Raw genomic sequence first — 20,613 nt, 5'->3', positions numbered from 1 at the left:
AAAATTGAGGATTTTAGAAATTAGAAAAAAGGTGGTTGACCTTTGGCCTATGTTGACCATTTGGCCTACGTTGATCTCAAAAATAGTTGGTGGTTGAATTCAGTTCGCCGATATGTAAATCCTATTCAAATTTCAAGTCAATCGGACGAAAATTGAGGATTTTAGAAATTTGGAAAAAGAGTGGTTGACCTTTGGCCTACGTTGACCTTTTTGGCTATGCTGATCTCAAAAATAGTTGGTGGTTGAATTCAGTTCGGCGATATGTAAATCATTCAAATTTCAAGTCAAACGGATGAAAATTGAGGATTTTAGAAATATGGAAAAAAGTGGTTGAGCTTTGGCCTATGTTGACCTTTTGGCCTATGCTGATCTCAAAAATAGTTGGTGGTTGAATTTACTTTGCCGATATGTATATCCTATTCAAATTTCAAGTCAATTGGATGAAAATTGAGGATTTTAGAAATTTGAAATGGTTGTTGACCTTTGGCCTATGTTGACCTTTTGGCCTATGCTGATCTCAAAAATAGTTGGTGGTTGAATCCAGTGTGCCGATATGTATATCCTATTCAAATTTAAAGTCAATCGGATTTCAATTGAGGATTTTAGAAATTTGAAATGGTTGTGGACCATTGGCCTATGTTGACCTTTTGGACTATGCTGATGTCAAAAATAGTTGTTCGTTCAATTCAGTAAACTGATGTGCATATCCCATTCAAATTTCAAGTGAATCGTATGAAAATTGAGGATTTTAGAAATTTGAAATTGTTGTTGACTTTTGGCCTATGTTGACGTTTTGGCCGATGCTGATCTCAAAAATAGTTGGTGGTTGAATTCAGAGAGCCGATATGTAAATCCTTTTCAAATTTCAAGTCAATCGGATGAAAATTGAGGATTTTATAAATTCGGAAAAAGTGGTTGACCTTTGGCCTATGTTGACCTTTTGACCTATGCTGATCTCAAAAATAGTTGTTGGTTGAACTTAGTTCACCTGCATGTATATTCTATTCAAGTTTGAAGTCAATCAGATGAAAATTGAGGATTTTAGAAATTTGAAATGGTTGTTGACCTTTGGCCTATGTTGACCTTTTGGCCGATGCTGATCTCAAAAATAGTTCGTGGTTGAATTCAGTTTGCCGATATGTATATCCTATTCAAATTTCAAGTCAATTCGATGAAAATTGAGGATTTTAGAAATTTAAAAAAAAGTGGTTGACCTTTGGCCTACGTTGAACTTTTCGCCTATGCTGATCTGAAAAACAGTTGGTGGTTGAATTCAATTCACCGATATGTATATTCTATTCAAATTTGAAGTCAATCAGATGGAAATTGAGGATTTTAGAAATTTGAAATGGTTGTTGACCTTTGGCCTATGTTGACCTTTTGGTCTATGCTGATCTCAAAAATAGTTGGTGGTTGAATTCAGTTTGCCGATATGTATATCCGATTCAAATTTCAAGTCAATTCGATGAAAATTGAGGATTTTAGAAATTTTTTAAAAAGTGGTTGACCTTTGGCCTACGTTGAACTTTTGGCCGATGCTCATCTCAAGAATAGTTGGTGGTTCAATTGAGTAAGCCAATATGTAAATCCTAATCAAATTTCAAGTCAATCGTATGAAAATTGAGGATTTTAGAAATTTGAAAAAAGTGGTTGACCTTTAACCTATGTTGACCTTTTGGCCGATGTTGATCTCAAAATACTTGGTGGTTGAATTCAGTTTGCTGATATGTATATCCTATTCAAATTTCAAGTCAATCGTATGAAAATTGAGGATTTTAGAAATTTGAAAAAAGTGGTTGACCTTTGGCATATGTTGATCTCAAAAATATATAGGATTTTGTCGGACTACGAACTCTACCATTTTGTAAAGTTTCGTGAAAATCGGTTTAAAATTGTGACCTGCAGGCAAGTATAAGTGAGCGGACAGACAAACAAACACATGAAAAATCACTCATAGAGTGACACTTGGCAAAACAGAACAAAGTAGCATGGCACTCAGTGAGGCATCCTTTTGACCTCAAAAATAATAAGTGGTTGAATTCAGTGACTGACATGCAAACCGTCTTCAAAGTTTAAGTTAACGTGATGAAAATTGCCAATTTTAGAAATTCGGTTATGTTGACCTTTTAGTGGGGGGGCCAATGTAGCAGATTGAAATGCCCGGTGAAATTGCTTGTTAATTTTTGGACACTGGTTGGGCTGTCTTTAGGGATGATATAAGTTCTAGAAAAAATATGTCTCCAATTGTTTCAAGTTCTTTATGGCGGCCATTTTGGATTTTCAAAATGGCGGATGTCGAAAACGTAAAATTCCATTATCTTGGCTTCTAAATGACCTAGAGTTTCGATTCTGGTGTCCAGTTGTACATTTTTGGGGATAGAGAATTGAATGAAACCTTCTTTAATAACCTACAAGGGATAAAAATAGGTTTTTATGGCACAGCCGAACCAGTGTCCAAAATCTAACTTAATGCACATCTATCTTAATTGTTATTTGTTATTTGTATGTTCCAGATTCGTGACCCTGAGCTATGATGGAGCCAAAAAGCAAGAAAACCAAGAAAGAAACTGATTTCACACTTTGCATTCAGTGCCAGGATCCCCAAGGTGCACTAGTGACTGAGCCAACACTGGGCTCATATGCAAAGTTTCTCCAGTTCATCCAGGAGAGGGCACGATATGGTGATGCCGACTTCAAACAGATCAGCGAACGATTAAGCTGTTTCACTGCCACTGACTTGAGGAACAATAAAGCAAAGTGGCACCGGGCATGTTATGGATCTACATGCAACACTGCTCACCTGGAGCGTGCTAGAGTTCGCCACCAGAAAGCCTGCGAACATGGCGACACCCAGCATCTTCATAAGAGGTGTGGACGTCCTTCTTCTGCACCTGCCGCTGCAAGTACCTCAGGTTCTACGCAAGACGAGACTCTTCGCTTCACACGTTCATCATCAACTCCATTCAACAGAGACCTTTGTTTCTTCTGTCAAGAGGTCACTAAGGAAAGTGTACATGTTGTATGCACGTTCAACGCAGGTAAACAGCTGAAGAAAGCTGTTGAAGAAGGCAGCAACCACAAGTGGAAAGTTCAGCTGAGTGCTGCCATCAGTGCACATGATGCTCATGCGATCGACGTCAAGTATCATCTCCCATGCTGGGTGCAGAATGTCCAACGTGCTCCCAAGAGTGGGACATCAAGTGATGACAAAGAACACATACTGCAAGAAACTAATGTTATCAAAATAGCCGCAGACATTGAGTTTGTCAGCCTTGTTCGCTCTCTACTCCAAGCTGGTGAAATTCTCAACATGTCTGACCTGAAGTCGGTTTACTCCAGGATTCTTGACAATAATGGTGTGCACAATGTCCCATCACCTACTACCCAAGGCATGAAGGAGAAAATCAACTCTCACATTGATGACGTTCACTTCATGAAACCAAAACGTCGAAACGAGTCAGACTGTGTATTCTCCACTGCCGTGCGTGATGCAGCTGTCGAAGATGCAATGACGAAGACAAATGAAAAAAACATCGAACAACTGTTTGAGAGTGCCTCTGTTCTCCGCAGTGCCATTGCTTGTCAGAACAAGCACCCATGGCAATTTGAAGGAGAAATGAACACTGATGATGCTGAAAAGCATGTACCCAAAGTACTCTATGCTTTCCTCCGCTGGCTACTGGAAGGACCAGCCACGAGCATTGAGCCAGAGACTATGCGCTCAGCCACTATTCATCGAGATGTTATAACCATCAGTCAGAACATCATGTACGGCTACAAGTCAAAACGCCAAGTCACGTACAAGCCCAAAGAGCCAGATGCACCATTCCGCCATCGCTTAGAATGGCCACAGCAGCTTGCCGTTGCCATTGTAGTCCATCAGTCCACCAGAAACAAGAAGCTTCTGGATTTCCTGCATGGGTTCGGTCTGTCTGTTGATTATAGTCGGATCTTGCGGTTGGAGACACAGCTGGCCAACTCAGTCATAGAGTCTACGACAGAACAGGGTGTATACTTTCCAAGAACCATGCGCATAGGGACGTTTGTCTTCTTTGCAGTGGACAACAGTGACTTCAATGAAGACACACCTGATGGGAAGCGGACACTCCATGCTACAGCCTGGGCACTCTACCAACGACGGGAACATGCACCCTCCACAGATGAACATAGAACACTGACACTACATGACCGAAAGGCCAGACACCGCTCACTCAAGGTTCTGACTGCTCCAGACTTTGTTCCTTGCCAAGCACCAAACAAACAATCTGCCACAGGTACCACGTATAGCTTCAAGACACGGTCAAACCCAGATGTCACCAAGCCGTACTCTGCGACGGACACAGTGTGGCTACTTTCACGCACAATCATGCGAACAGCTGAAGCTGAGGACGTACAAGACGACATCATCCCACCAGATGACCAGCTGCAAGCTGCAGAACCCCAGCATGCTGACCCTGTTGGGTCACTCGTCCACGATCCAAAACAACCACCTGGCAGTAGGATCAAGCATCACGATATCCCAACTTGGACAGCCTACAACTCACTGCTCTCCTCTTCGAAGCCTCTGACAGAGGTCAACGCCCTGCCATTGGTAGCAGCACCAGCCCATGAATGGCAAACACTGATAACAGTCTTGAAACAGACACAGCAAATCAACTGCATGGTCATGGGTCCCGATAGGAAGACAGTGATCACCTTAGACATGGCCCTGTATGAGCGAGCCAAACAGCTGGAGATGACCAGAGATGACTGCAAAGGCAAGTGGGTACTGCGACTAGGGGAGATGCACACTGTGATGGCTGCACTGAGGGCTGCTGGGAATGCCATAGAGGACAGTGGTCTTGACGAGGCTTGGTCTGAGGCTGATATCTATGGCCCAACAACGACCAGACAAATACTGGAAGCCAAGCACATGAAGAGGGCTTTGGAGGCCCACATCACCACTGTCCAAGCCCTCTTCGACCTCTATGTGGACGAATTCTTCCAAGAGCATCCCCATCTGAGGGGCCCATGTACCCAGTCAGCACAACAGGTTGCCCAGAGCTGTCATCTACACAACTGAGAGGAGATGACAAGCGCGCAGAACAACATGCTAGCTGTCCTCGAGTCAAACGAAGTCCTGGAGGCCATGGCAAAGTTTGATGAGAGGAAAGAAGCCAAGAGTCCACTGTTCAAGTTTGTGCGACGCTACATGCGGATGATAATGCTGATATACACATTCATCCGTGCCACCCGTGATGGACAATTTGAGCTTCACCTGTCTTCACTGGATGAGATGTGCATATACTTCTTTGCACATGACAAACAGAAATATGCCAGGCTGACTCCCCGGTACCTTGCAGAGATGAAGGCCCTGAAGATGACAGATCCAGGGATCTACCAAGAGTTCATGGATGGGAACTTCAGTGTCCATAAGAATGAAATCCCCTTCTGTGCTGTAGGTGTGGACCATGCACTGGAGCACATCAACAGGATCATGAAGGTGACAGGGGGTATTGTGGGCATTACCCAGAATGCCAGTGCCCGCGAAAGGTTCTTTCTGACAGCACCAGAGCTGAGTAGGCTTGCTGAAGAAGCCCGTCAGATGGCTGGCTCACAATCAGTGACAGCTCACAATCATGGTGTGGCATCAGGCTGATGTACCGGACCCCCAGCTTCCACAACCAACAGAACATGGATGGAGAGCAGAAGGAGATCAGCTGGTGCCCATCACAACCAAGGACCCTCCAGCCCCAGCTGCCATCACACATCTAATCAAATGTAACTGCAAGAAGACCCAATGCATGTCTCACTGTTCATGCAGGTCTCAGCATCTCAACTGTTCTGAGATGTGTATGTGTGGGGCAGATGAAGAGGTGTGTGGTAACACGGGTCAGGAGCGCCCCATGGGAATCGATAACACTGATGATGAGGAGGATGGAGATCCTTCAATGTAACAATGAACACTGCCAACTAAAAATATTGCACAAAGACATTATAAGTGTACATTTGAACACTAAAGTCCAGCCTTTATGTGATTTAGAAGTGAAAATGATGGAAAAAAATATATATATGTGTTGGCATAAGTGCGTGAAAATCCAAGATGGCTGCCATAAGAACCCTTTTGATCATATGTAGGTGTATAAATGTGTGTTTATTGGATTAAGTATCCGCAAATATGTACATTTGGACACCAAAATTAACACTCTAGGTCATTTAGAAGCCAAGATAATGACAATTTCGGTTTTCAACAAACGCCATTTTGATAATCCAAAATGGCCGCTATAAAGAACTTGAAAAAAATGGAGACATATTTTTTCTACAACTTCTATCATCCCTAAAGACAACCCAACCAGTGTCCACAAATTAACATTTGAATTCAACGGGAAAACATTGGCCCCCCCACTATTTTGGCCTATGTTGACCTCAAAAATTGTTGGTGGTTGCTTTCAGTAAGGTGATATGAAAGTCGTTTTTAAATTTCAATCCAATGGAATGAAAATTGACGATTTTAGAAATTTGAAATTGTTGTTGACCTTTGACCTATGTGGACCTTTTGGCCAATGTTTATCTCATCAATAGTTGGTGGTTGAATTCAGTTCGCCGATATGTAAATCCTCTTCAAATTTCAAGTCTTCTTCAAACTTCAAATTTCAAACTTCCCTGCTAATGTCTGGTACTCTTCTTCTGCCCCAATCGGTTCTTCTGATAATGTGCTTGTTAAAGTGGACATCTCTCTGGCCATTCTCAGAGAGCCTCCTCAGCGTCGACGAGTCTGGCATTTCACTCAGGCCGACTGGCACGGTCTTCAAGCAGCCATCAATCATCTGGACTGGTCTCCCCATCTCCACTGCCTCTGACATCAATTCTTCCTGGGAATTCTTCCAAAGCAAACTGCTCTCTCTCATGCACAGATTTATCCCATCTCATCTTCAGTTGTCTTACCCTTCCTCCCGTCCATGGTACACTGAATCTTGTGGTGAGGCAGTTGCCCTGAAACAACTTGCCTTTGCCACTTGGAAGGCTAATCCAACTGAAGGCAATCTCAGTTCCTTCCACCAAGCTCGGAACAAGTGTGTGTTTACCCTCAGGAGTGCCAGGAAGCACTATCTCCCCACACTCAAGAATGAACTCTCAAACCTGTCTCCTTCCTCCAAATCCTGGTGGCGTCTGGTCAAATCCGTTTCTGGTGAGTATTCCCCCTCCATCCCCTCCCTTACCTCAAATGGCTACACAGTTGACACCGCACGTGACAAAGCCGAATGCCTCAACTCTGTGTTTGCCTCAAAATCTTGTGTCCCAAACCCATCTCTCTCTGTTCCCACCTTAACCAGTCGAACCCAACTGCTCCTGGACTCTGTGTCCTTCTCTCCTGACAAGGTGGAGGAGCTTTTGTCAAACCTCGACTCTGATTCTGCAACTGGACCAGACGGCATCAGCCCACGGGTCCTAAAATCCTGCTCTGCCGCTCTATCTCACCCTCTCTCTGTTCTTTTCACCCTCTCTTTTGCTCAAGGTCATCTGCCAGCATCCTGGAAATCAGCAAACATTACCGCTTTACACAAAAAAGGTGCAAAAACAGATCCTTGCAACTACAGACCAATCAGCCTGCTCCCAATTATCAGCAAAGTCATGGAATCCATCATTGCTTCGGATATCAAATCCTTCCTCTTCTCCAATGGCTTGATCTCCGATCATCAATTTGGATTCAGACCAGGTCATTCTACTCTGGACATGCTGCTTCTGCTGTCTCAACAATGGATGGAGGTCCTCAATGCCAAACAGGAAATCAGAGCCGTCTCCCTTGACATATCACGTGCCTTCGATACGGTCTGGCACGCAGCTCTGCTCACCAAACTCTCCTCCTATGGTATCCATAGAAATCTCCATGCCTGGCTTGCGGACTTCCTCTCTGGTCGTAGACAACGTGTGGCCCTGAATGGATTTCTCTCATCTCCCCTTCCTGTTCAGGCTGGAGTTCCCCAAGGCAGTGTTCTGGGTCCTGTGCCTTTTCTGGTCTTTATCAATGATCTCTCCGACTCTCTGCAAAATCCTCTCTATCTCTTTGCTGATGACTCCACTCTCTGCCACTCCATTCCTCTTCCCTTAGATCGGCAGTCTGCAGCCTCCTCACTCTCTGAAGACCTGGACAAAATCACAGACTGGTCAAACAAGTGGAACATGTCTTTCAATCCTGACAAATCTCACACTCTTACTATGTCTCTCCGAAAAGATCGACTGGACAACCCTCCCATATACTTTCTCAACAATCCTCTCCAAGAAGTTCTGTCGCTCAAGCTTTTGGGTCTCACTATCTGCCAAGATCTTTCTTGGGAAAACCACATTTCCAAGCTGGCCTCCAAAGCCAGTCGCCAACTGGGCATCCTCCATCGTGCGAAGTCCTTCCTCGGCACACCTGAGCTCCTCACCACATACAATGCTTTCATCCGCAGCTCAATGGAATACTGTTCTCCCCTATGGGCCGGTGCTCCTGCCTCACACCTAGCTCGGCTTCACGCTGTTGAAACCAAAGCTTTCAGAATCATTGGAATCTCCCGTGATGAAGCTATCTCCGAGGGCCTTTCACTCACTCACCGCAGACAGGTAGGTGGTCTTTCTGTCTTCTACCGACTCCTCTCCGGCCTTGCTCCCCCAGCTCTCTGTGCTTTGTCCCCCAAATATTCCTACAGGTCGCACAAGATCTGCCAGCAACCCTCTGATGGTTAAACTGCCGAAATCTCGGCTCTCTGCTCACCTTCACTCTTTCATTCCACTTTTCTCCCACCTCTGGAGCAAACTCCCACACTCCCTTCAATCCCACTCCTCCCTCCAGGTCTTTAAAACAGCTGTTCACCACCATCTCTTATCTTTCCCCATCCAAAACCTTGATCTTTTCTACCCCCACTAATTCACCCCAGATCCACCTTGTTTGAAATTCCAACTTCTTTCCTGGAAGTCCCGGCAGTGTCCATATGTTTTATACCTCTCCCACCCCCACTTCCCATGCCTCCCCCCCCCCCCCCAAAGCCCTCTCCCTTCCACAGATCTCTCGATGTCCCTGCTCTCAGATGTTGTGTTTGTGTTCCTCCCCCTGTCGCCCCATCTTGTCTACCGCTCCCCATGTTACATGTTTCATGTGTCGGTTTGTCTTTCTGTGTGATTAATGTTAGCTCTTTCACGAGCCTCGATCTTGTATACAAAAAGGAAAAAGAAAAAAAGAAAAAAAAGTCAATCGGATTTCAATTGATGATTTTAGAAATTTGAAATGGTTGTTGACCATTGGCCTATGTTGACCTTTGGCCTATGCTGATCTCAAAAATAGTTGTTCGTTGAATTCAGTAAACTGATGTGCATATCCCATTCAAATTTCAAGTGAATCATATGAAAATTGAGGATTTTAGAAATTTGAAATTGTTGTTGACTTTTGGCCTATGTTGACCTGTTGGCCGATGCTGATCTCAAAAATAGTTGGTGGTTGAATTCAGATAGCCGATATGTAAATCCTTTTCAAATTTCAAGTCAATCGGATGAAAATTGAAGATTTTAGGAATTCAAAAAAAAGTGGTTGACCTTTGGCCTATGTTGACCTTTTCGCCTATGCTGATCTCAAAAACAGTTGGTGGTTGAATTCAATTTTCGCCGACATGTATATTCTATTCAAATTTGAAGTCAATCGGATGAAAATTGAGGATTTTAGAAATTTGAAAAAAAGTGGTTGACCATTGGCCTGTTGACCTTTTGGCCTATGCTGATCTTAAAAATAGTTGCTGGTTGAATTCAGTTTGCCGATATGTATATCCTATTCAAATTTCAAGTCAATCGGATGAAAATTGAGGATTTTAGAAATTTGAAAAAAGTGGTTGATCTTTGGCCTATGTTGACCTTTTGACCCCAAAAATATATAGCATTTTGTCGGACCACGAACTCTACTATTGGGTAAAGTTTCGTGAAGATCGGTTTAAAATTGTGACCTGCAGGCAAGTATAAGTGAGCGGACAGACAGACAGACAGACAGAGACACACACACACACACACACACACACACACACACACACACACACACACACACACACACACACACACACACACACACACACACACACACACACACACACACACACACACACACACACACACACACACACACACACACACACACACACACACACACACACACACACACACACACACACACACCGGAGTGATCAACATACTTGGATTTTTTTTTTTTTTTCCAAGTAACAAACAGACAGGGGTGAAAATTTAGCCTCCATCCACCTTCGGTGGCGGAGGTAATAATAGTCTTCAGAACCTGAACTAATAATATAGTTTTTTTTAAACTAAAATATTTAGATATCTGCAGAGAAGACGAAATAAAACATCCCAATTTTATTTCAATCCATTTCATTTTTAGCTCACCTGGACTTTAGTCTGGTGAGCTAATGCGATCAAGCAGTCTGTAAGTGGGTCTGTAAACACTTCAATCGATATCGCTTGAACCAAACATGATTTTGACGAAACTTGGCCACAAGCTTCATATCTGATGCCTAACGAGGGTGTATTGACCGCATCAAAATCTGCGCTCATTAACGGGTTGAATCCGGCTTAGAACACTAAAAAATCCTGCGCTAACCTGCAGGGGGTGAGGGGAGCCGTTGGCATCAGCAGCACAGCCATGCCCTCAGCCAAAACATAACCTGTTTAAAACATAACCATGACCAAACAACCATAACCTGTAAAAATATGACCTGTAAACATGTATTGCTGTAATCGGCATCAAAAGGGGTCCCATTCAACCAATCACGTGACCAGATTCCGCACATGAACAAAATTTCAATTTTTTTATGATGTCATTGACTGTTGCTCCTGATCCAGGTGAGCTTCAGAACCCATGGATCTAATTTAATATCTACCTCTCAGCTTCAAACAAGAATTGCATTGTAATGTTCCGACAAGTAACACGACAATGATTGCTGTTCTACATTCTTGGTGCGGCAACAGGGGGGGGCACCTAATTAAACTAATGTTGTGAAACACAACATGGCAAGAGCTCTTTTTTTGGGCAGAAAATGGTTGGTTCGATTTCATTCCCCCTCAAACTGTTCCCACATTTTAAATCGTTAAATCCTGAAATGGGCGATTCCCCTCAAAGCCTCGCCAGAATGGCACTGGTGGAAAATTGTATGGCGAACAGATCGCACGACCATTTCATCGAATACATGCAGGAACGCTTCACAGGACCTCACGATACAGCTACAGCTGTTATGTTGGTGCAATGCTTATTGCTTTCTGACTTGGATGCAGTCTCACAACAGGTGATTGCTCAAATTGATGATGCCGTTGGTGAGGTGATTGGAAATAAATAAATAAAACGATTGTTCATAGAAATGAATGAAGGGGAGATCGATCGCATTGTAAAAGTGCTAAATGACATACAGGTTCATCAAATAAATCAGTCTGCCACATGTATAGCCATACTCAAAGGGCAGGAACTCAAATAAATGTACAATAAATAGAATCAACAACAACAAGCAACCCATCCTTCCCCTCCCAGCATCTTCACGATCACCACCACAAGCAAGAAGTCTTGCATCGCAACCACATTCTACTCACTTAAAAAAATCTGGCATCACACAAAGGAAGAAAAACCAAAATCAATATATGATGCAAATTAAAAGAGAACAGATACAAGCCGGCTTAAATTTCCATCAGTATATAAAAGCCATGCCACATTCCATGTAAAGAGAGAGAGAGAGAGAGAAAAAGAAAAGAACAACTAGGGATCGATGATGAAATACAGACAAAAAAAGGGACAAAAAAGGGACAATGTCCAAGGGCAGTTAAAGGGTAGCATGATAAGTTAAAAAAACACCCAATGAAATGCTGCAACACATTACCTCGTCTCCTTCCATAAGTTCTTGCTGCATGCGAGGACAGAAAAAGAGAAAAAGAGACAAAGAGAAAGCAGGCGTATTTTATGGTGCGCAATTTATGGCAACGACTTTTCAATAAGTTTCACAATCAAGGCAGAAGCTACAGTGCACACACACAGACGACCCACGGTGAAGAGCAATTTGGCAAAGCAAACGCGCCGTCCAGTCTGCCTGGAGCCCACGCACCATCTGGACACCGTAATTACAGTTTCATCAAACCAAACGCGAGGATGCATATGCTGAAAATGCTCTCCGATGCAAAAAAAATGGCGAACATCGAGTCTATGACCAAGCGGTAAGGGAGAAGACGAATCACTGCTTTCCAGTAAAGATGATCCATTTGATGGGTTACAGAAGAGTTTGTTTCTGTTTCACGGTGCCTGCTGACTTGAGAAATAGTCTGCATTGCATTCAAGTATCAAAAGACATCTTAAAAAAAAAAGTCACAGATTTAATCAAAAAAAATCCATTTGAAGTTACATTTTCTGGCTGGGTCTGGGACTTTCATTCAGCTTCTGACCAGGAAAAAGGGAGGTTTAAGGCAGGGAAGGAATGGGGTTGAGGGAGGAGGTGGTTGGGGGATTGATCAATGAAGCAAACAACACAAGTAGTGTTACAACATAGTGACATGTGATATATATATATACATACAGTATATCAACAGCGTCCAAGTCGTGTTGCAATACATTACATCGGAACCATTGAGAAAAACCGAGTCGGCGAACAAATGATAATGACATATTTCTGAGGAATCCCCCCCCCCCCCCCCACCCCCATAAAAAAACCCGTTAAACCTCTATCTGGCAACAACAACAACAAAAAAAATCAATTAAGTTCGACTTATGGAATGTTTGGCACAAAATAGCATGCCAAATTGAGGTTGCCGAATGCTTAACGAACACGAGATCTGAGAACTTTTGGCATTGTGAGAATCACCAACAGAAGATGCAACAAAGAAACAAGAAATATGTCGTGCATAGCACGATACTTGCGAAATCCCTAAAATAAGTTGTTGGCCTATGATGACCTCAAAAATACTTGGTGGTTAAATTCAGTGACCAGATATGCACATCCTCTTCAAATTTCAAGTCAATCGGATGAAAATTGTGCATTTTAGAAATTTGACAAAGTTGGTGACCTTTGGCCTTTGTTGACCTATTGACCTTTTGACACCAAAACAATAGGCTTCTTGCCTAAGACCAACTCTACCATTTGGTGAAATTTCGTGAAAATTGTGACCTGTAGGCGAGTGACATACAGACAGACAGACAAATGAGAAATCACTCACAAAGCAACACTTGGCAAAAGAGAACAAAGTAGCATGGCACTCAGTGGAGCATCCTTTTGACCTCAAAAATAATTGATGGTTGAATTCAGTGACCTGATGTGCAAATCGTCTTCAAATTTTAAGTTAATCGGATGAAAATTGACAATTTTAGAAATCTGGCCTATGTTTACCTTTTGGCCGATGTAGGTCTCAAAAATAGTTGGTGGTTGAATTCAGTAAGCATATGTGAAAATCCTATTCAAATTTCAAGTCAATCGGATGAAAATTGAGGATTTTAGAAATCTGAAAGAAGTGGTTGACCTTTGGCATATGTTGACCTTATGACCTATGTTGATCTCAAAAATATATACGATTTTGTCGGACCACGAACTCTACCATTTGGTGAAGTTTCGTGAAGATCAGTTTAAAATTGTGACCTGTAGGCAAGTATAAGTGAGTGGACAGAGACAGACAGACAGACAGACAGACAGACTAATGCATAAGACCAACCAATATACTTGAAAAATCTTCGATTTTCACAAGTAAAAAAAGCAAGTGAAGGTCTTTAAAAATGCTTCCAATGATATCATCAGCAACCAGACAAAATGTTAAAGGCTGTACACCTGGAATCATTTTCCATAAGATGTCAAGATCAATGGATCCAAGACATCTTCCCAACAATGTAATTTACTAACTTTGCAATACAAGGTACCAGCAAGTTCAACATCTGACATTCAAATGAATATTTAATCTCGCTCTTCTCTGCAGGCGGCTTCAAGTTGGCCGTGCACCACCCTCGCACGTCATTCTCCACCCCGACCAGTTATATCTTTCTATCCTTGTTCACTCCACTCCGACAACCCAAACAACCCTCCCCTTTTTTCAGAATATGGTTTCCTCCCCACCTTTGCCTGTTTTCTCATTCCCCTATGAGGTTGTGTCTGCCTGTTGCTCCACTGCACTGCTGTCAGATTCTACCCTTTTGTCCTCTGCCACTTCGACCTAACATGAGCCGAAACTTTGTGCACAAAATGAATGATTAAAAAAACGTGACCAGTGGTGTGACTTGTAGAGGAAAACAGTGTCCAACTGTTCCGAACACATATTTTTCGCTTTGGCATTTTAGCTTTCACACCCAAATGTGAAGTGCCAGGTAAGAATCACTTACTTTCTTTAAGAAAAAAAAAGTGGTAAGAAACTCGAACAAAATGCAGTTTTGCTTTACAAGATGAAATAGTGGAAACCCTTGGGCAATTGGGCTGACCAAGGAGTGGCTGGAAACAACATTCTCAAAATGTTGAGGGCTGAGCCACCTTCTCAAAATGTAAAAAGAACTTGGCTACCTCCTTTTCATTGAAGGGTGGAACCAGCCTCACATGCCTACCAACATCCCAAGAGTTCTGACTAGTTGTCGAACTAGCCGGGATGGATACTGCTTCTCTCCGTTCCCCCAGTAATTCCAGCTCCTTGAGTTTAAGTTCCTTCTGATACTCCATGTCCCATTCCTTTAACTCCCTTTCGGCTCTCCTTTCCTCTGCTCGTCTTTCTTCTTCAGCTCTCCTTTCCTCTACTCTTCTTTCTTCTTCAGCTCTCCTTTCCTCTGCTCTTCTCTCCTCGAGTTCTCGTTCCTGTTCTGTTCTTTCCTTTTCAGCTCTCCTTTCCTCTGCTCTTTCCTCGGCTCTTCTCTCCTCGAGTTCTCGTTCTCGTTCTGCTCTTTCCTTTTCCGCTTTCCATTCCAACTCTTTTAACCTTTCCTGGCTCTGCAGTTGCATCTCCATTTTCCGGAGCTGCACATTTCCTTTTTCCTCGGGTAACCAATCCAAGGCTACCTCTTTCCATGTTCCTTGTCCCACCAGAGATTCTACCACCAATGTCTGCATCTCTGCTTTCTTCATATTAACTCGGACCTCCAAGTTAAAATATTTGGCCAATATCATGAGTTCCGATCTTTTTAAAGCCTGGAACTGTGCCTCATTAGGGGACGCCGCAAACTTTTCTGCGTCAAACACCATGGTGACCATCAGTTAGCTCCTGTTAACCTTCACACAAAAAATTTCTAATTTTTTGAAAAATTTGGGAATTTTGGGAACGTTGGGGAATTCTATCCCGGACGAATGTTCGGGTATTTAATCCCGGACGAGCCCCCAATTTCTGTTACGTGCTCCTCCCCAAACCCCGGTCACGGTGTACCTCCGAGCCCCGAGACGAGTCACGGCAGAAAGATGTGTTATTCTGTATGTCAAAGATCAATGGTGAAAGCACACCAATTGTTACCAACAAACAAGTATTGTATTAAGATCACACAAGAATAACAGCACAAAAAATAATAGTAATCAATTGTACAACAAATATATCATTCCTATGATGGTACCATCAGTTTCGTACAATATACAGTCACGTGAAAAAGTAAGTACACCCCATGTAAAGTTTTGACTTTTTCCACATATTTCAACATACAGCTATTTGATCTTCATTTCAACAATATTGATAGATAAAGGTGATATAATATAACAAATATCATCAAACATTTACATTTTGTAGTCCATTGTATAATTTAAATAAACATAAATGCAAATTTCGTATGTGGAAAAAGTAAGAACACCCTTGGCTCTAATAGGTGGTATTGCCCCCTTTGGCAGAAACAACCTTAAGTAGGCGTTTCTTATAACTGTCTACCAGTCTCTGACATCGACTGGGAGATATTTTTGCCCACTCCTCCATGCAGAATTCTTTCAGCTGTGCAATGTTTGAGGGGTTTCTTGCATGCACAGCTCGTTTCAAATCCCCCCACAATATTTCAATGAGATTTAGATCCGGGTTTTGACTTGGCCATTCCAGAACCCTCCATTTCTTTCTTTTCAGCCATTCCTTGGTGGATTTACTGGTATGTTTAGGGTCATTGTCATGTTGCAAGGTCCACCTTCGGTTGAGCTTCAACTTTCCGACAGATGGCCTCACATTATCCTCAAGCACCCTCTGGTACAATGAAGAATTCATAGTGGATTCTATGGTGGTGAGCTGCCCAGGCCCTGATACAGCAAAGCTGCCCCAAACCATAATATTTCCACCACCATGCTTTACAGTTGGTATCAGGTTCTTGTGGTCAAATGCTGTAATTGATTTTCGCCAAAACATGTCTTCTGGTACTGTGGCCAAATAGCTCTACAGTTAACTCATCTGTCCAGAGCACATTGTTCCAGGAGTGCTGGTCTTTGCCAAGGTGTTCATTGGCAAACTTTAGTCTTGCCCTGATGTTCTTTCTGGACAGCAAAGGTTTCCTCCTGGCACACCTCCTATGTCGATCAAATTTGTGCAGCCTCTTTCTAATGGTAGACTCGTGAACTTTGACATCAACTGTGGCAAGAACTACCTGCAGGTCCCGTGATGACATTCTGGGGTTCTTAGAGACTTATTTCAGCATCTTGCGGTCTGCTCTCGGGCTGAACTTGCTGGGGCGGCCTGGCCTGAACAAGTTGGCAGTTGTTTGGAATCTTCTCCACTTGTAGATGATCTTCCGGAGAGTCGAATGATTGATTTCACATTGTTTGGAGATCTATTTAAATCCCTTCCCAGACTCGTAGGCATCTATAACCTTCTTTCTGAATGCATCAGAGAGCTCTTTTGATCTAGGCATGGTGACGCCGCACACTTCAACAATAAAGAGCAAACCAAACTAAATGTCTTTGGTTTAAATAAGACAGGTTCCTCCAAGATCCTCTCTAACGATGTTCTAATCATTTGCACCTGAATCTAATTTTAGGTATTTGAAGTAGTGATAAATGTAGGGGTGTACTTACTTTTTCCACATGCTAAATTTGCATTTATGTTTATTTAAATTATACAATGGACTACAAAATGTAAATGTTTCATGATATTTGTTATATTATATCACCTTTATCTATCAATATTGTTGAAATGTAGATCAAATAGCTGTATGTTGAAATATGTTGAAAAAGTCAAAACTTTACATGGGGTGTACTTACTTTTTCACATGACTGTAACTCACTGTGCTCCAAGTGAGCGAAAAGAACATCCCCAATGTCTCTATCCCGGCTTCAAGCCAAAGTTGCTCCACGCTCCAGTGATCGTCAGAATGATGTCGAATCCAGACCAGAATCCCGTTCGGTTGACAGTGACAGTCACGCTGCCAAAGATGCGTAAAGGTGCCCTCAAGGCGACTGGGAAATCACCCCTTTGGATATGGACGTTCAACGGCTCCCTTTACGGCGAACCGCAAATTTCCACTCAAAATCCACGTTACACACACACACACCAGCTTAACTTTTGGATGCGGTGAAAAGGTTGAAGCGAGGCAAAGAGCCCAGAGTGATGCGAAATCAGGCGCGAGACAAAAACGGCCAACGGGCCTCTTCTCGAGGCGCAACTGCCCTCAAACAACGATTCTCTTCGGAATCAACCGCAAAACCTGACACGCAGGTTGATCTGTCACAGCGATAACAACTCTGTCGCAGGAATCCCTTTGCCGGGAAACCTGAAGTTCACTCGTGACCCTCATTCGCCAACGTTTGCTCAAGACCTCGAAGCAGCTCGGCTTCTTGTCCGACTCACTCGCTCCGCCTTCTTTTCCTCTTCGTCCGGTTCCGGTTTCTTTTTAAAACATTAACTTTTTTTACCTTTTGAAAATAGTAATCTCTATTTCACTTAAATGACAACAATAGTAGTACATGCAACCAAAAATGTTTACAGTGGATGAGAACCACAACAACGGAAGTGACGAATCCGTAACAATATATATACATATATATATACATATATATATATATATATATATATATATATATATATATATATATACATATATATACATATATATATATATATATACATATATATATATATATATACATATATATACATATATATATATATATATACATATATATACATATATATATATATATACATATATATATATATATACATATATATATATATATACATATATATATATATATATATATATATATATATATATATATATATATATATATATATATATATATATATATATACACATACATACATACATATATTGTTGCGGTTTTGAGAACCCACACAGGTAACATCATTAAAGGTTGCACCCCATAGTTAGGCCACAAACAACACGTAGGCCCATTTAGAACATTAGTTATGTCATAGTATGTGTTTAGGATAAGGCCATTTCCCTAGTAAATCATCTGCGTTGTGTAAATCAAATAAGGTAGACTCCCTTCCATTTTGCCACTAAACCCTCCAAATTCCACCTCGGAGGAGAGTTTTCCTTCCATTCTCCTTTTTGGCCTTTGCACCTTGCTTGCCAGCGGCGTGCGCTGCCCTTGGGTTTTCGCTCGAACCAGCCCAAAGGCCACGAGGTAAGGCCTGGAAAAGGGGCGGAGCGCAAGGGTGGGGGTGTGGCCACGTCAGGCAGACATCAAGGGCGGAGCCGGTAAGACCCCAACAACCAACCAGGGCTCGGGTGAGATGGCCTGATAGGGCGTGTTAAGGGTGTGGCTAGAGGTTCGAGAGGGTTGGCAGAAGCAGCGCTATATAACCCAGCGCGCAAAGCCCTCTGAAGGCCTTGAAGGACTTGTGCGCATTACGAAGGACTTGCGTGCATACGGCAGTGGCAAAGGACTTGGTTTGGAGCACATTGCATTGTTGGTTACAAGGACTGTCCAAGGACTGATGCGATTACAAAGGACTCGCGTGCATACGGCAGTGGCAAAGAACTGTCCAAGGACTGATGCGATTACAAAGGACTTGAGGACTTGGTTTGGAGCGCATTGCATTGTTGGTTACAAGGACTCGCGTGCATACGGCAGTGGCAAAGGACTGTCCAAGGACTGATGCGATTACAAAGGACTCGCGTGCATACGGCAGTGGCAAAGGAATGTCCAAGGACTGATGCGATTACAAAGGACTTGAGGACTTGGTTTGAAGCGCATTGCATTCTTGGTGACAAGGACTCGCTGGGGAACGCCATTGTGAACTATTGGGAGAGACGCGCTATCCTGATCGATTGCAAGGGCTCGGTGGGAATTTGGCTGTGGACTTGCGGGGAGCGCATATCAAGCGCCGGTCCTTCTATTACATACGCAGCCGTGAGCCACAATGTAACCGTTAGCCAGCCTACCTTTCCCCGAGATAATTGTCCAATCCGCGCCACCGACACGCGAAGATCTTGCCTACCGTCTACCATCGCCTCCGTGGTACAAGTCGGGGACGAGATCCTTGGGACCATCGCCTGACCATCTACAAACCCCGTGTGAGCGAGTCTGAGAGTGTGAACGGGCCCGTGTCCAGGGGATAAGTATAAGACTGTATAAAGCTGCCCTGTGTATCAACTTCTTCCTCTTCACTGTACATTGCTTTTCTTCCTCTCCTTTGTACAAAGTGTCTAATAAATTACCTGTTCTTCCTGTTTCCTCTTAATTCGACCGTCTTAGTGATTTCTCCATTGGGTAAGCGTGGCACGATTAGGAACTGCTCCAATCGGGTTAGTTCCCATTAACGGCCCGAATCGCGGCTCGCTATCGCTCGGCGTGTCCACTAAAACCGTGGTTCGGGTAGGGTTATTTCCTTGCTTCATGGCCGGTGTTAGTACTAAGGTAATAAGAATTCGGCTTACAACCCTATTTAACACCGACCGGAAGGAACGTGATAGCCCCGGATCGCGTCGGCTAGATAAAAGACAAGGGGATTAATCCCCCCTTGGTAAGGGGAAGGCCGACGTTTGAGATCCGCAACAATATATATATATATATATAGTCTGAGAGTCCTTAAGGTGCTTTTTTGCAAACTCCAAGTGGGCTTTCATGTGTCTTTCACTGAATAGAGGCTTCCGTCTGGCCACTCTGCCATAAAGCCCAGATCGGTGGAGTGTTGCAGTGATGGTTGTCCTTCTGAAAGTTTCTCCCATCTCCACACAGGATCTCTGTCTGGAGCTCAGCCAGAGTGACCATCGGGTTCTTGGTCACCTCTCTTACCAAGGCCCTTCTCCCCTGATTGCTCAGTTTGGCCGGGCAGCCAGCTCGAGGAAGAGTCCTGGTTGTTCCAAACGTCTTCCATTTAAGAATTATGGAGGCCACTGTGCTCTTGCGAACCTTCAATGCAGCAGAGATTTTTTTGTAGGCTTCCCCAGATCTGTGCCTCGACAAAATCCTGTCTCTGAGCTCTGCAGGCAGTTCCTTCGACCTCATGGCTTGGTTTTTGCTCTGATATGCATTGTCAGCTGTGAGACCTTATATAGACAGGAGTGTGCCTTTCTAAATCATGTCCAATCAATTGAATTTACCACAGGAAGACTCCAATCAAGGTGTAGAAACATCTCAAAGATGATCAAGAGAAATGGGAGGCACATGAGCTAAATTTCAAGTGTCATAGCAAAGGGTATGAATTCTTATGTCCATGTGATATTTCAGTTTTTTATTTTTA

At 43.1% G+C, this 20,613-nt stretch overlaps 1 protein-coding gene across 5 annotated transcripts in view; it reads right to left on the bottom strand.

The window, feature by feature from the left end:
• The window catches only part of CPEB3 (cytoplasmic polyadenylation element binding protein 3), a 231,018-nt gene that overhangs the window by 70,048 nt on the left and 140,357 nt on the right, over window positions 1-20,613 (bottom strand). For 2 of the 5 annotated variants that reach the window (XM_068110056.2, XM_068110050.2), the window contains exon 4: window positions 11,877-11,900. The exons of the other annotated variants lie outside the window; for them this stretch is intronic. In XM_068110056.2, the coding sequence (XP_067966157.1) occupies window positions 11,877-11,900 (24 nt within the window). The remainder of the gene's footprint in view (window positions 1-11,876; window positions 11,901-20,613) is intronic. 5 annotated transcript variants of the gene reach the window in all.

This window comes from Myxine glutinosa, chromosome 3, assembly GCF_964187855.1.
Source record: "Myxine glutinosa chromosome 3, kmMyxGlut1.1, whole genome shotgun sequence".
Classification (NCBI taxonomy): domain Eukaryota; kingdom Metazoa; phylum Chordata; class Myxini; order Myxiniformes; family Myxinidae; genus Myxine; species Myxine glutinosa.
Note: the sequence above shows the minus strand (reverse complement) of the source record. Positions and strands in the feature narration are given on the sequence as shown.